The 16,223-nt window shown below is 37.9% G+C and overlaps 1 protein-coding gene across 2 annotated transcripts in view; it reads right to left on the bottom strand.

Annotated features, from left to right (window-relative positions):
- SYT1 (synaptotagmin 1) overlaps positions 1–16,223 on the bottom strand; it is a 337,296-nt gene that overhangs the window by 107,205 nt on the left and 213,868 nt on the right. For both annotated transcript variants that reach the window (XM_090139151.1, XM_090139144.1), the window contains exon 4: positions 14,583–14,774. In XM_090139151.1, coding sequence (XP_089995277.1) covers positions 14,583–14,754 — 172 coding nt within the window. In that variant the 5' untranslated portion in view covers positions 14,755–14,774. The remainder of the gene's footprint in view (positions 1–14,582; positions 14,775–16,223) is intronic.

The following is a 16,223-nucleotide window of genomic DNA, read 5'->3' as shown; positions in this document are numbered from 1 at the left end:
CTTCTGAAATGGTTTTTGTCCAACTAGTAGTATAGTTAGTAGCAGCTGGAAAACACTTGGGCAGGGATATAAGATTTCCAGCTCATGGGTCAGTGGAAGAATATATTAATGTGTGCAAAAAACCCAGCTAGTCCTGCCCTCTTTGCTTCTGCCATTATGACAAGAAAAACTGTGTATTTTACAGTACATTAGCCCTGAAGTTACTAAAAAATAAAACATCCATATTCAGTCATCTGCTTTGATGGAAAGCTGAATGATTTTTACTCTCTCATAGCATGCTTTATGTGAAACAGAGAGAAAAGTAGAGAGAGATTGGTTTATATTTATTCCTTTTCTTCAGAACTACCCTATGGCAGACAGCCTGCAGAACAGAGCACGGACTTGCGCTGGCAGGGAGCCTTATGTCTCTCCAAGCCATATGTCAAAAAAGTTTCACAGACCCTAACTTTTTTCTATCCTCAAGTAGATACAGAGCCAGCTGTATTCTCTGAAAGTCTTAGCATTGCAAAACTGTTTCTTTCCAGAGAGGTAGGAGGCCAAAATGAGAGGAGAAGGTGGTGTCTGGTGAGGGAACCAGCAGAAAGTAAGGAAAAGAGGGAGAAGATGAAAGCTGGTAAGAAGAATTGCAGCTGTTTAGTCACAAATTTGTTATTATTTACTCTCAGATCACAGATGTGACCTCTTGTGCTTGCAAGCCATACATCTTGCCAACATATTCTGCAATAGCAGCTCTGATAACATCAAATCTATTGATACAGAGATTGTGAAGACATATAATGCCGCTAATGGTTGTGTCTCTGGTGGAAGCAAATGTTGCAGTTTCTTGAAGAAGGAATTTCTAATTTTTCATTTTTATTTTATTAAATTGGAAAAAATCAGTTTTAAGTTCACCTAGCATCAGGACAGGAACACAAATATTTACAAGATCATCATTCTCCACTCCTCAGATGGCAGTACAATGGTGCAAAACCTCCTTATTTTTCTTGCCTCATTACTATGGGAAAGCAGACAATATCAGCATTGCTTTACTAGATCAAGTAGTAAATGCTTCAGTCTGACAGTGGCTCCCAACCATCATTTTGACAATACCTAACGAGTAACAAACTGCTATAACTCAACATCCTTACCATCTGGAATAGGCTCACTGAGTTTGGGAACTGAACAATAAGGCTAACAACAGTATTTCACTTATTTCAGTCCTGTGTTGAGGTATGTGTATTACAGCTTGTCTTTACCTCTTAAAAAGCAAACTAAAACAAAACCAATTTTGAAAGAGAGTGGCATTGTCAGTCTTGCTAATCTATTAAGTGATCAATCTCACCATGCATGACTGTGATCCAATGTATGTTCCTAGCATTTCATAGTTTTCAATTTCCTGATACAAGGAGAAAAGACTAAAGCAGCATACCAAAACTGAGAATGATACATAGTAATCCTATACTTTGTTTTGCAAGGAATGAATGGCTGGGGTTCAGCCACTGCAAAGAGTTTTGAACCCTTTGAATCTGATGCTGACTTTCAGATGCTTCTCAGCATCAACTCTGAAGGGAGGAAAAACTTAGTGAAGCATCAAATCCACTCCTTGCTTATTGCCACAGACATTCCAGTACTCTCAGTGAACAGCTGAGAAACTGAGCTCAGTGAAACCCAGAGAAGTTCACGGATAACTTAGACCGAGAAGAAAGCTAAACAACATCATCTGCCAGAATCCTGGGCCCCTCTCAGACATAGAAAGCAGCACCATAGTGGGCTGCTTTCCCCAAGTCAGTGATGCTGAGGAACAGTGGTGAGACACACTGGTGAACTGCTGTGCTTTGGAGAAAGCATAAAACCAGTGTTCTGAGCTTTTGTGGAGATGAGAGATCCCCTGGGATTTTCCCAAAAGGATTGTAATGCCTTATGGCCCTATCCAACTCTCATTAAACTAAATGGAAAGAACCTCAATCACTTCTGTGGAAATTGGATGTTTGCAAGGTTGGCCCAAATCCCAAGTGAGATAATTACATCCTTCCAACAGTTTCCAATGCAAAATTTCAGAGTCCCCCCCACCAATGTTCTCAACTGATCAATTAAACTTTTTCTAAATGCTGTCTTTTTTTTTGTCAATAAAGAAAAAGTGTGTCGTGGTAATAAGCCATGCGACAAAATGGGGTACAACTCTCAGCAAGCAGCTGAAGTGGGAAAAAAACAAATTATGCTGATATAATGAAAATACAAAATTTGTTGCAACCACTGTACATATGTGTAGTAGACATCTCTAAAATTACACTAGTTAAAAACTTTTAAAACAAACACAGCTGAAGTAAAATTGATGTATTTTAAAGTACAAACACATGTAGTAGTTCATTAGGTAAACTGCAGCATATGTTAGAAATGTATTTACAGTCTTGATCCTCTATACCACTACACCATTTGCGTGTAAGAAATTTAATTCAGTGGACTGTTTCGTAGTTTAAAGGTACATATGTAAATACTGAATAAAACTCTTTGAAATTCTGCAGTCTGCTGTGTATCATTTCAGTACCTCAGCTCAGCCTACATACCCAGACTATACTTGCAGACTACATCAAGTGAGAATGTACTTCTGTTACCTTTTCTGTTATTTACAGGAGCGAGTATGTCAGTCAAGAAAATGACTTGAAAATGAGAAAAGACATGTTCAGCAGCTTGCACTCTACCTGTACTGCAGGGTTCAGCTAGCTGCTATGCCATCAGGGATTTGGTATCACAAATTATTTTACTTAACACTGACTCAGCTGAGGGGCTTGTTTGTTTTTACGGAGGATATATTTTCTGTTCTTTTTGTTCCTACCAGGAATTACCAGGTAAATATTCAATTCACCAGAATAAAAGTGCTTCATGTCATTATCGTTATAAAATCATACCTAGTTTTCTTATCATAGGTGGCAGTGGGAGGCAGTAGTAATGTGGGACAGACCCATGTACTATGCAGAATCAAAGCACAATCGTCAGAAGTTGCTTAACAAAAACAAGCTGTTGCAAATCAAGGATGTTGCACAGCTTAAACAATTCAGTTAATGCACTAACTGAATAGAAGAATAATTTTTGTAAATAGTTTCCCTCTTCTGTCTCTTGCTACACAGCTATATTTACATCAAAAAGCAGTATCTGCAAGTATTCTCGAACCATACAATCATAGTTAGATAAATGCATGGCTACTGCAGAATAGCAGCCAATAAAGAGATATTTGACATTTTTTCATTGCTACTTTATCATCATGGCTGTTATGCCCTTAGTTCAGATAATGTTAAGCTTTCTTTTTTGCCCTCTGTTCTTGACCCCGCTTCCTCTCTCAGTACTGTTTTCCTTCATCTTGGGCACCTTGCTGTCCTAGGACTTAAAACCATTAATAAATATTTCAAGAGGCAAGATGGTTTAGAAATTGGTATTCTGGAACAGATTCATATGAAGTGATTACCATCACAGAATTGTAATCTAAAATGCTACGCTAGACTGAAATTTATGAATAGTAAGCTTGCCTTATCTTCCTCTGTCCTCCTTGCCTTGCCCATGCTGCAAGTAAATCTGCACCCATGGCATAATAGCAGTAAACAACTGGCTTCTGGACCAAGACCTGATATTGCAGCTCAGAGTATGTATCTGCTGAAAATTGGATACTGAGAAACCATGACAAAATAGATGTCCTTCGAGGGAATGCAAGGTTTGAAACCTAAAGAAGTCACAACTCTGAATATTGCATTAGTAAGCCTATTGCTTGTGCTAACTTTTTCAAGTGAGTTCTGGCTAGGAGAAAATTATTTATAAATTTACAAATGAAATAAAACAGAAAGAAAACAGACAATTCAATGAATTCTGGCAAGGAGGGACCATAACATTTTTTAAAGAAAGGAATAATTTTTAAAATCAATTTTGTTGTGTGGATAAAAAATGTATTACTTCTCAATAAACTGTTTTCAGTTTAAAAAAATCTGATGCCTGTCCTAGTCCTGGAAGTTTTCTGCTTGCTGAGAACAGCCATACGAGGGGTGAACCTGACACAGCTCTAGGGGGTGAAAACATCCTATGTGGAAATGACTTTCAGTTCTACTTGCAGCTCACCAGCATTAGGATATTCCTTTTATCTTCCTCATCAAGGAACTGCCATTTCTTCTCTATGATGTCAAACAAATGGTTTGTGTAGGTGCTTCAAACTGACAAGATGGGAGCTGAGAGCAAAAGCTGAAGAATACTAGACTGTAGCCTATAACATCTGAGTTCCTGCTGTTCCTGAGACTGAAAGGGATCAAGCTGGAAAACTAACTTGGGTCTGCCTTTTCTGCAGCAATAGCTAGAAAACAGACACGGGATTCATGGGGTCAGACTGTTTAGCTTAGGGCAGGATGCTTATTTAAGAGTATGGAGCCTTAAATGCCCAGTGTTATTTCACAGCAAAATGCATATACTATCCTTCAGCCAGATCTCTGGTCCTGCAAGACTCCATGCTCTTCAATGGATTAAGTACCCACAGAAGAGAGTGAACCTAATGTTCTCAAAGTGAGATAAAACGGGTCTGTAAGTTTTCAGGCGGTGAATCCACCTGTAATAAAAGCCTAGGGCTCTTCCTGGATGTCAAAGTCTGTCAGAGCAGTATGGTTTCAAGTATATCTCCCTCCAGTTCTTCCTTCTGGGTAAGCTGGGCCTCCTGTTGCTGAGTTGTTCTCAAGAGAACTAAAGCATTTATCTTGAATGTGTGAACCTGACTCCCAGAGCCTGTCTCTTGAAACTTCACCCCAACCATTTCTGGGGCTCCTTTTAGATGTGGGCTGAAATACCTTTCCCATTCAAAAGAACAAACCTCGTCTTTCATTTTGGCGGCTCTCACTGCAGTAGAGAGACAGTGCCAGCTACAGTACTGAAACATGCCCCAGATGATATAGGGGCTGTGAGCAAATTAGGGAGCTCTTGCTGAAGTTGATAATTAAGATTAGAGGCAGATTCAGAAACCTGCACAGGAGTAGGCAGATGGCTGGCTCAGCTGCCAGCTGGAACTCAGCCTTCCTGAGGCAGCTGCTCAAGTTCAGCAGCACAGGCTCCTTTTCTGGAGTCACAGAAAAGTCTATCCATACCAAGAGCCGCCTGAAGATTTGAGGCCATCTCCACAGCTTGTGCAAACTGTCCGTGTGTTCTGGAAGTGGTAGAGATTATTTCATATAGTTCAATTCAAGATTTTGCTTGAAACACAAGCAGGCCTAAAAAGATGAAAAGAATGACAGAATTACAGAACCACAGAATCCTCAGAACTGGAAGGGACCTTTAAAGAATGCAGGAAAGGATGCCCTATGCACCCACAGCATTCCTGCTGATGGTCAGTGGCTTAATATTTTACCCACCTTGGTGATGCAGGCTTGTTATCTTAAACACTTCATACATCAGTAAAGATATTTTTGTCTCTTTAAAAAAGTTTACTTTAGAAAACACATATCAACCAAAGTAAGTAGGGATGTTAAATATTTATAATGCTTCAGTGAAGACTTTAGTTCAGATAATTCTCAGCAGCAAACCCAGTACAAAGCCGAATTATTAACTACAACAACAAAGGATGACATTTTATTGTTAATCTGTGCCAATTTACAACAGTGCTTCAAAATAACAGAGGCTTCATTATCTACTTACGGTTTCTATAAAATGCACTAGAATACCTCGTACCTTCCTATAATGCCTAGGCACTAGTCACAGAGCTAAGGATGCAATATCAATCTTAACAGTAATTCCTGTATTTTCATTGCCCTTTTATACCATGTATTTTTAAAGCAAATCTATTAAACGTAGTCCCAAGTGCTTTTTTCCTTTTATGAAGTACACTGCTGAGAAGCAATCTTTAAATGTATTCTCAATTTAAAGCGGAGAACAATTGTTCCATGAACAATTATGGAGCATTTTCAGAACAAAATTACAAACTGAATTATAACAGATAGTGGGTAATTTCTGTAGACGCTTCATCTGCAGGTAAGTTAGAGAAAGACTAGCAAGTATTGTGTTTATTTTATGTATGTAAACATAATTTTATTGCACACTTTTCCTCACACATAGTAATGAAACTTTAAGATACATTCCCAGTACTGTAAGGAAGCCAGTAACTACGTTCAGTTTTCTGCTTGTAAATTGAATTCTCTACTCAATTTATAGGGCACTGCACAACTTGACATATCTATAGTGCAATAAAATCACAGGATTCGGAGTCCTTGTAACATATAAAATAATAATCACAGTGATGGGCTACAGGAGACCCTTGGGGATATTCTGCACCCCTTGTTAAAACTTGGCAGCAAACCAAAGGTAGGTGCTCACCTCAGTTGCTGTTTTAGATGAGTTTCATCCCCATGGATATAAAAGTTAATCTGTAAAGCTAAGGGGGGTTTTGTTTTCTTATATTTTGCCGAATGCTCTCAGCATCATGTATTTTACAGGGGAACTTGCTTCTCCTTCTTTCAGATTGCACAACTCAAAACCAGCTGCAATTTCTGAAAATGCTGTTTCAGACACGTCATCAATAATGCACAATTCTGTTTGACATCGAGGTTATGTACCCATTACTCTTCTGTTTAACAGGCAGCATTTCCTTTCAGGAAAACAGGACAGTACGTCTTCAAGGTGCTGCACATGGGTTTAGTGTGCAGCAGGTCCCCCTGTGCTGGGGATGGAGCTGGTACTAAAGGTCAGACTGCAGCAGTCTGCTCGTGTCCCTCATGACAGAACTGACCATTATGATACCAACAGAGTGCAATGCAGCAGGATCTCAGACCACACACTGCTCCTTCCACACAGGGATTTTCATCCATGTTCTGCTTCATCAGATCTTCAGTTCTGCTTCTCCACCCCCTCAGCAACTATTTAAATAGCTTGATTTGAAAGCTGTATTTCCAGGACTCCTAATTTCAAGCATTCAAAACATGTCAGGCCCTAAGAGTAAAAAATAGTATTCTCCTATCTTTAATTTCTAACATAACAAAGTTGAATTGTTTTTTCCTCGTCTCATGATTTTTGTGCCTTCTGGATTCATGTGGGCAGTGTTCTCAAGCTTCTCTCTACCATTAGGTGGTCTAGACAGTTTTTTAATGAAGAAGAATTTTGAAGTAGTCATGTAATCACTAAAATCTGGGGCCGAGGGGTTCATGGAAAAATCAAAGTAATCTGAGATTTGCACTTAAATTGCTAGTACAGATTTTTCTCTTCTACTCTTGTACTGTAATATCTCTTTCTTGTACCTGATCTCTGTTCCAAAATTAATCTTTATTTATTATTTCCCTTGTTCCTTCCCCAGTTTAAAGGTGCATGTATTTCCTTGGCATGATCAACTATTGATGATTTGATGACAGGAATAAAACAAGACTTGAATTTATGCCTTCCAGATTTCTCTAGCACTGTTCCTTAGATTTGTCTGAAGATAAAGAATCTTCTCTATATTCTCCCTGAAAACTCTCCTGACATGTCCTCTTTGGCAAGACACCTAAGCAGAATTTGCCAACGTCAGACTGCGCCTAAGCTGAGATCTCTGCGTATTGTAGCAACATATCCACGTGTGTACACATATGCATGTGTAAACAGACATATATGTACAAGGGGTGCTCAAAAATAACAGAATCACAGAATTGCAGGGGTTGGAAGGGACCTCTAGAGATCATTGAGTCCTATTTTATTTTGATGACCCACAGCGTCAGAGGTTGGAGGTAGAAGCTGCACCTTCCGACCAGTATTCCATAACATTTTGCTGCCGGGTGACTGATGGCAGCAGAGGGGCAGTCTGACAGAATGGCATCTGACACGGAGGTGTGTATGAAGCAAAGGTATGGCATTGAATTCCTCCATGCAGAAAAAACTGTCACCCACTAACATTCACTGATATTTGTTGAACATTTATGCAGAAAAGAACTTACTATTTATATTTTAATATTATTGCTTTAATTGTTATTACATTGATTTTTTTTTTTCCTGGGAAGATGTTAGGCTCTGCCTCACATTGGTATGGAAATCATAACTATTTGCTATGGAAATGCAAATAATAGTTATTACTGAGAACTTCTGTCTCATTTTGGTATTTGCCTCTTTCAATCCAAGTCTGAAATCAGAAAGCATCCTATTAGCACCATTTTGCTTCTTTTCTATGAGCTTAGGAAAAAAACCTGCCCTCTCCTGTCAGTGACACCTGCATTCGAGAAATTATTACAAGAAGCAGTGAAATGAACAGCCTGAATTTATTTTCTTCAAATGATCAATCTAGGAGCTTCATAAAAATTAATTTTCAGGAAAACTCCATGCACAAAACCATTAATTTTCTAATGACAGACAAAGTCAGTGGTATATCTCCACCTTGAATCTTGATGCGAAACAGGAATGAGAAACTAGGAAATTAATTTGGTTGCCATTTAAAGAGGATAGTAAGAACTCTTGATGCAACTGCAGCTGGTCAATCATGATGGGCAAAAAAGCAGAGATCAGTAGGAAAAAGAAATGGAGGATGATTCTGAAGGCAGTAACTTTAAGCTAAATGGATAAGCACGTTTATCAAGAATTATTTTATTTTGCTGGTTAACCTAAATATACATACAAGTCTGTACTTTAGCTTACAAAGCTATTATTTAGAATTAACCAAGACTTTAGTCTTACAGTTATTTTAACATTTTTATTAATTTCCTCTATAGCCTCCAGTCCCATTTTGTTTTGAGAGCTATTCACAAACCCAACGAGAGGTAAACAAACCTTTCCCTGCACAGCTGCAAACAGAGTGTGAGACAAGTCTGAACAGAACACCATTTTTCAGCCTGAATCATCACATCGCTTCAAGCTCCCAGTCTGGGGGACTATCAGTCCCTTATGCACAATAAATCAAATTTAGGGGTTTTGAGGCCAAATGGAGTTCCGAGCCAGCCAAATATTTCAGAATATGGTTGGTATAGAAATGTAGCTTTTTATCCAATTACTATGTAGGACACGGTAACTTCCTATTAAAGAGGTAATAATAGTATCCTGCATTGAAGGCATTCAGATATTGCAGCTATTCAGGATTATACCAGAAACATGAACAGAGTGTTATTATTAGTCAGACACATGCTGGGATTTTACTGGTAGAGTTTTTGCTCTTTTATTTACCTCATTGGCAGAACAAGGTCTTCTGTTCATCCAGGAATGTATTTTTAGGAAGTACATCAAGATTGCTTTGATTTCACAAAGATGCTTGTTGAGTAAATTAACATTGATTAATATTAAGTTTTATCTTCGTATGGTTTCTAACATTTAAAGCATGCACTCAAAAGCTGTTGCTGTTTTGCATTCCTGTAATCTTGAAAAACCCAGAACTAACTTTTTCTAAGTATATGGCAGTTATTTTTTCTGTTGTCCATAGAGAATGGCCCAGATGGAAGGGCAGAGAGGGGGAGGAAAGAAAAAGCTGATATACATGATATAGGCTTTTAAATGTAAGTACCACTGTCATAGAATCACTAATGATAGAATACCCTGAGTTGGAAGAAGCCCATAAGGATCACCAAGTCCAACTCCTGGCTCCACACAGGACCACCAAAAATTGAATTGTATTTCTCAGAGAGCTGACTAAATGCTCCTGGAACCTTAAAGCCATGCCCACCGCCCTCTGGTGCAGACCCTGTCCCCAGCCCCCTGCTGCCCTCCCCTGACACAGCTCCATGCCGTTCCCTCGGGCCCTGTCACTGTCACACAGAGCAGAGCTCAGCGCTGCCCCTCCGCTCCCTGTGAGGAGCTGCAGCCGCCATCAGGCCTCCCCTCAGCTCCTCTGCTCTGCGCTGAACCAACCAAGGATCCCAGCTGCTCCTCTTACCTCATGCCCTCTATAGCCTTCACCATCATCATAGCCTTTCTTTGGAAACTCTCTTTATGCTTGATGTCTTTCTTATTTTTTAGCTGCTTTGTTTTCCCCCCTGTTTAAGGCATCAGAATTGCACGTTTAAAATGAAAAATGTAAAAGCTGAGATGGTATCTTTTTTCTGATTAACAGCCTAAGAATTCAGCTGATTAAAGGCAAACTGGGATAAAAAATATAAGAATCAATGAAGATAGAGTGACTTTCATACCCAGTGCGGTTCAAAAACAACTGTACTGTGATTATGCAAATCAGCCACTCACCAAAATGCAGAGATTTACATAACGGAGAACAAAATTCTTCACAGTTATGCCTCAGTAACCTTACAGGATTCTTGCACTTTAACTGTGTGACTCATTGTAATAAAATGATCCCACTCTCTTTATTCAGAGTGAAATATACGGTAGGAAATCACCATTTTGTATGATTTGTGTGTTTTTGGAAGCCTACCTTCTCCTGCCACAAAATGTGATGTATGTATTTCTTTAAAGAGAAAGAAATAAATGCAAAGCTAGGATTTCTGCTTGTATCAATCAAAAATTTAACTGGGTTTACATATTTGCATCGCTGTTCTTGTATCAAATGTATATTGATACAAATGGTCCCTTCCTTCTACTTGGAACTTCTATTTCCTCATTTTATGAAATTTATATTTTTTGATAAAATAAGTCTTTGGTGATGCTTATATCACAGGAGGAAACATCAGTGTCATTTAAATTGCACAGCCCCTATACTGTAGTTTTGTAGATGGAATCTTAAAAGGAATCATGATATTTTTAGTTAGATAAATATGTCTAGCCTACTTAACTTGTGACATTTATGTGTTCTATAAAACATTATTTTTGAAAGATGACTCTCCTATTACAAGCCACATGGAAGGGACAGTTATTTATTCAGCTGGGTATACTTTGTTGTACCTTTATTTTTGTCATCACCATTATTGGATTTTTTTTTTTTTTTGTATGTGTATAGAAACATGACTTGACATTACAGAATTTCCATGGAAATCCAGAAAGAGAAGACTACAAATTAGACCCTACTACAGCTGGGCTTTTCATGGCTGTAAGTTGATTGCAGGTGAGCTTTTTCACAATATTTATATTTCACAATATATATTATATCTTATTAGACATCCATTAAATCACGAATAAATCATTATTTTTCATCTTCAAACATCTTAGGCAAAGGCTAAAACTAGAATTAAAACATGTAATTATTTCTCTCTTGCATACAGACAAAAAAGAAGTGGAAAAACATCCTCTCAAGGTAACCAGCAAGCTTTGAAAGACTCCCCTGTCATCTAAGGATGAACACAAAATCTTTGGAAGATTTTAATGAGAAAGTATGAGATAAAAACCATGCTGGTCCATAGTTGTCTCCCACTGGCAAATATCAGACAATTGCAGACCATCGCATTTCTCTACTAAGTCTCAGACTCAATTTCAAGTATCCAGTCTGAATCTACCAGAAAAAATACTGCTCCAAAGTCTTCCACATGCCAGATGTGTTCTTAGACCCAAATATCCACACTATCCCCAAAAGGCTGGTACACCATTTTTCTATTTTTTCTCTCTCATATGGCAAGAAATAAACAGAAAGACCCTCCAAAAATGATCTTGTTGGAACAAATTTATTTTCTGCTCTAAGAGAGACTCTAAACAAATTTGCAACCAGCTGAAAGAAGGAAGGTCTGATCATTTTTCTACCACAATGAATTCTTCAGCTGTGTAACTGGCTAACAACACCTCATTAAAAACTTCCTATTGACATAAAAGGAAAAAAATGGTAAGGAAATGTTATAATCTTCTGATAGGAAAATGAGGTGTCCCCTCTTCCCACAGATACAAGAGCTGCTTGTATCATTATGAAAGTAATGCCTCCTATTTTATTATGTTTGCCCATGATATCAGAGGTGAATGATAGTATGGCAGTAGAGGCTGAACTTTCCTGCCACTACTCTTTATGTCTTGTTGCTATGTGACAGATGGCAGCGGAGGGGCAGTCTGACAGAATGCATTCTGGCATGGAAGTGCACGTGAAGCAAAGGTGTGGCACAGTTATTCCATGTGGAAAAAATGGCACCCACTGACAGTCCTTGACACTTGCTGAACGTTTGTGGCGACCAAAGAGTGGATGTGAGCACAGTGAGGCAGTAAATGTTGTGTTTCAGCAGTGGCAACAGTGACAGTGGGTCACGTCCAGTGGTGCAGATTTTTATAACCGTGACATGCAAGTTCTTGTTCATTGCTGGGTAATATGCAAAGCTAATGGTGGTGACTGTGTCGAGAAGTAGTGTTTTGTAGCTGAGAACGTGCTCTATCAAATAGTGTTATAGTGCTTTTCACATCTGTGGTAATTTCCATGGAAATAAACAGGAGGCATTACTTTCGGAGTGACCTACTTTCATTAAAAGTTGCACAGACAGCCTTGATCATATTTATTCCTTGAATTATTCCTTTAAACAAAAACTATATTTAAAATAAAAGAGTTTTTTTCTTTTCTTTTTTTTCTTTTTTGGTCTTTGAGGAATTAAAAGTAGTCATCTCAAAACCAGAAGACATTAGTACCAACAAGCGGTGTGGAACAACTGCTGAAGCAACGTTATTACTGAAGAAAAAAGGAAGAAGCATAAAAACTAAGAGACAATAGGAGATATGTTGATAGTGTTAAGTTTGAAAGACTTTGGGCTTGTGTTTCAGGAAGGATCTGGTGAAAACTTTAAGACACTGTTCTGTCAAAAAAATAAGTAGGAGATTCTCACAAATAGGTGGGGAAAACTAATAGAAGTTAATACAATTACTAAAGGTGAAAATGATCAAGCTAGTCATTTACCACTATCTGGAAGAATGATCAAACAAAGGCAGCTATTTTGGATTAATTCAGCTATGGCAGGATTACCAACAACCTCCATAGTTCTCTAAAGAAGCAGATTCCCATTTAATTTAACGTTACATTCAGAGTACTTCTCTACATTAGGAAAGAAAGATGCAACACGTTCTGTTTGCACTCTTAGCAGAAGGCACCATATTTTATAATTACTAAAATGTTTTTCATCATACAGTTGTCTTATGGCATAATATACTTTCCTCTGACAATAATTCAGTCACATAAGTTATTTCTTTGCATGAAAAAAAGAAAAGAAGATTTCTTTGGAAAGATTCTCAAAATGAGTTCCCATTTGTCTTCATTGTTATTTTAAAAAAGTAGGTAGCAGTGCATTCAAAATTCCTCTATTTTCCTAGCACATTTCCAGTTGTCCATATACTGGGATCAGAGCTTACAAAATAAATATCTACATAAAAGTGTAATTCACCTTGTTTATATAGAATGGGGAGCTGTAAATTAAAAGAGTATGGCTCAAATGCTGACCATTTCTCCCTCAGTGTCTCATTTCTTTTTCCCTCTTATTTTTTAATTCTAGCAGTTTTGTTTCTCCCATGATATCATCGAGCAATTTCATTTCAGTATGGTCTGCACTGGATTGTGCAGATTACCAAACTAATGACATATGGACTTCTTACCACTGTAACACATCTACTCCTGCAAGTGAGAATTTTGAGCGACAGAGCAAAGCTGTTTGTTATCAATTCTGCAAAAACTGCATCTGCCAGATTGCCAAGATTCATCTCAGAGATAAAAAAAATACAAAATAGATTAATATTCCGATTTGTTTCCCGTCTTTATCATTCATACAGCATTTCCTTACACAAATGATAATGTTCTAAAAATGAAAACTACTTGAAAATATTTTGCATTTACATTACTCTGAAGTAAAAATTATTTGAGATTCAATTTCTCTGTATTGCCTGCCATGGAAGCACAGACACTCATAGAGTTTAACCTCCATTTATCAAAAAATGCCAAAATTATCTGCTTGTATGATTTGGTTAAAAAAAGAAATTCTAACTTGTATAAAATGATATAGAAAGTGCTTAGTAAGTTGCATATTTAACACACATTAATGTGTGTACTAAAATATACCACACAGGTTCAAGCAGACTAATTATCATGAACAGCAGAAAGCTAACAAATACATACAAACTAATGACTCAACTCTGAATCAACAATTTCTAGCAAAGACTGAAAGAACACTAATGACTTGAAACCTGTTGACTTGATGGAAATATGAATTGGTACTTTTAAAATATCAGCACAGGTCTAAGAACTCATGCCAACAAAGTTCAATGACAGATCTCAAAGAATTACTGAGAGACAGATCTCAAAGCATGACATTTTCATAGAGCTGTCTCCTCTCTTGTTGGAAAGCCATTCTTTTCCCCTCCATTTCTAAATTTTCTAATCTCCAAAGGTACACAGTACCTTTTGACAAGACTTAAGAAGTAGGGTTGAATTTGGCTTTCAGGTAGTATGCACATACCATTTGTAATAAACACAAAACCGTAAGTGTTAGTGTTAGGAAATACTTTTTGCTCCTTGTTCCCATTACTACTATGAAGTCCTCCAGCCTGTCCATTTTTAATGACCTAGCAGTAATTTATTAGTAAAAGTTGCAACAATGATCAGACGCATCAAGAATAGACCGAAATCCCATATGAGTTTGTCTCAATATTTTCCACTACAATTAATTCTGAGGAGCTCGCTAAACTGAGTGTATCTTCTGATTATTTTAGCTTGAAAACATTTAGTACATTCTCTAAACAAACATCAGGACATTTCTGTTAAATCTAATCTGCCAGCAGAAGCTTTTAATCAGTCAAGTTTTACTTACATGGAATTTTGTTCAGTTCATTCATGAACTTCTCTTTTAACTTAGAAAATGCATCTTCTTTTCCTCCCCCTCCTCCGGGAGCGGCTGGCTCGGTGACATTGCTTGGAGGAGCTGCTGCTACTGTGGTCGCTGGCGGGGCTGCCAGGGCCTCGTGATGACTTTCACTCACCATTGTAACCCCTGTGGAAGCTGCTGTCGGAAAAACAAAAACAAAAACAAACAAAGAAGAACATGTTTACATCATGAAAACAAGAGCAACAGCAAACAGAGAACATGTTTACGTTATGAAAAAGGATCTCGTATCAATCAAAAACTAAATGGGCAGGATATCACTTGGTGCTCAAGCTTACTGAGTAAATACGACCGTGTCAACGCACTGCTTCATGTTCTTCATACAGTATTTATTAGAACAGAGAGAAAAGTCTCTTGCAGGGTTAATTTCAGCCAGAATCATTTTAGTGCTTAGTGTTCATCTTCAATCACATTGAATTCTGAACTGCTGAAATTGAAAACTCAGAATTCCTGTAAAACTCACACAGATTTACCTTTTGCTCTTCAATTCTGAAAGTAAAGGCACAAAGGGTAATTAGTGCTCCCTATGTGCAGATTTCACAATGATTTACAGAATTACTTACCTAGGAGAGTTACAGAAGTGCAGATTACAGCCAGAGTTTCAATATCAAACAAATGAAGTGATAAGGATGTAGTAAAAACACTTCATACCTCCCTGCCAAAGTAATAAGCTATTGTTTTATACTTAAGCAAGTTGTGTATTAAACAAGAATTGATTTGCATCCATTTTTATCTTTATTTATTGAAGGCAATTTTCCTTCCAGTTATTATGTGTGACATTTGCTGCTGACAATATTCTGTTAAATTATTCACATGTCTCATTGGTGTATTCATGAAGCTATGACATCTGTGGGGTATCTAAATGCAGCCATATTGAAGAATCTGAAAGGCTGTCACAAGCATAACACATTGCCATATTTTTCATTTAATGGGCATTTTACAAAACCTCTGCTTGAGCTTATGGTAGGAAGCAAAGAATTTGGGGCCAGCGGGGTGAAGGTGATTACACAGTGCAACTTAAGTACTATCAGAAGACTGGCTGAAATGTTTACATTGGATTGAACACATTGTTCTGAATTTCTGGTGCTTCCTAAATAGCAATAATCTGACTAATCATGCTTTGTTATTCTTCAGAAAACCAGAGGGAGAAAGAATTTGAAAGATAACAAACACTCATTATTGCTCTGAGTGCACAATTGCTCTCAGTCCCAAAAGAAACTTGGCCTTGGACCTTCTGCTGAGAAATTCAACCATCATGCAAAAAAGGCAACACATCAAAATTAAAGGGGCATAGGAGCATCTGACTGCATGCAACATGATAGACTGTGAACTCTCCTGCCCTACATGACCACTTTCATAGATGCTGCTAAGTGTAACACTATAATGTGATGGAAAGCGCAGCAATAACAGTGGGGTAGCAAAATGCTACACTGCAGCAAGTGAGGATATCCCTAAATGAAGCAGCTGTAGATGCTGAAAGAAAGGAAAGAATCTGCTTATCCTGGGAATGCCTCAACTAGGCAAGCATCTCCAGTAAGATACCCTTGCCTCCAATGCCAGCCCTTAAAT

The sequence above is a fragment of the Phasianus colchicus genome, chromosome 1 (genome assembly GCF_987193195.1).
Source record: "Phasianus colchicus chromosome 1, bPhaCol1.hap1.1, whole genome shotgun sequence".
Lineage (NCBI taxonomy): Eukaryota > Metazoa > Chordata > Aves > Galliformes > Phasianidae > Phasianus > Phasianus colchicus.
This window is presented reverse-complemented; position numbering and strand designations above follow the sequence as displayed.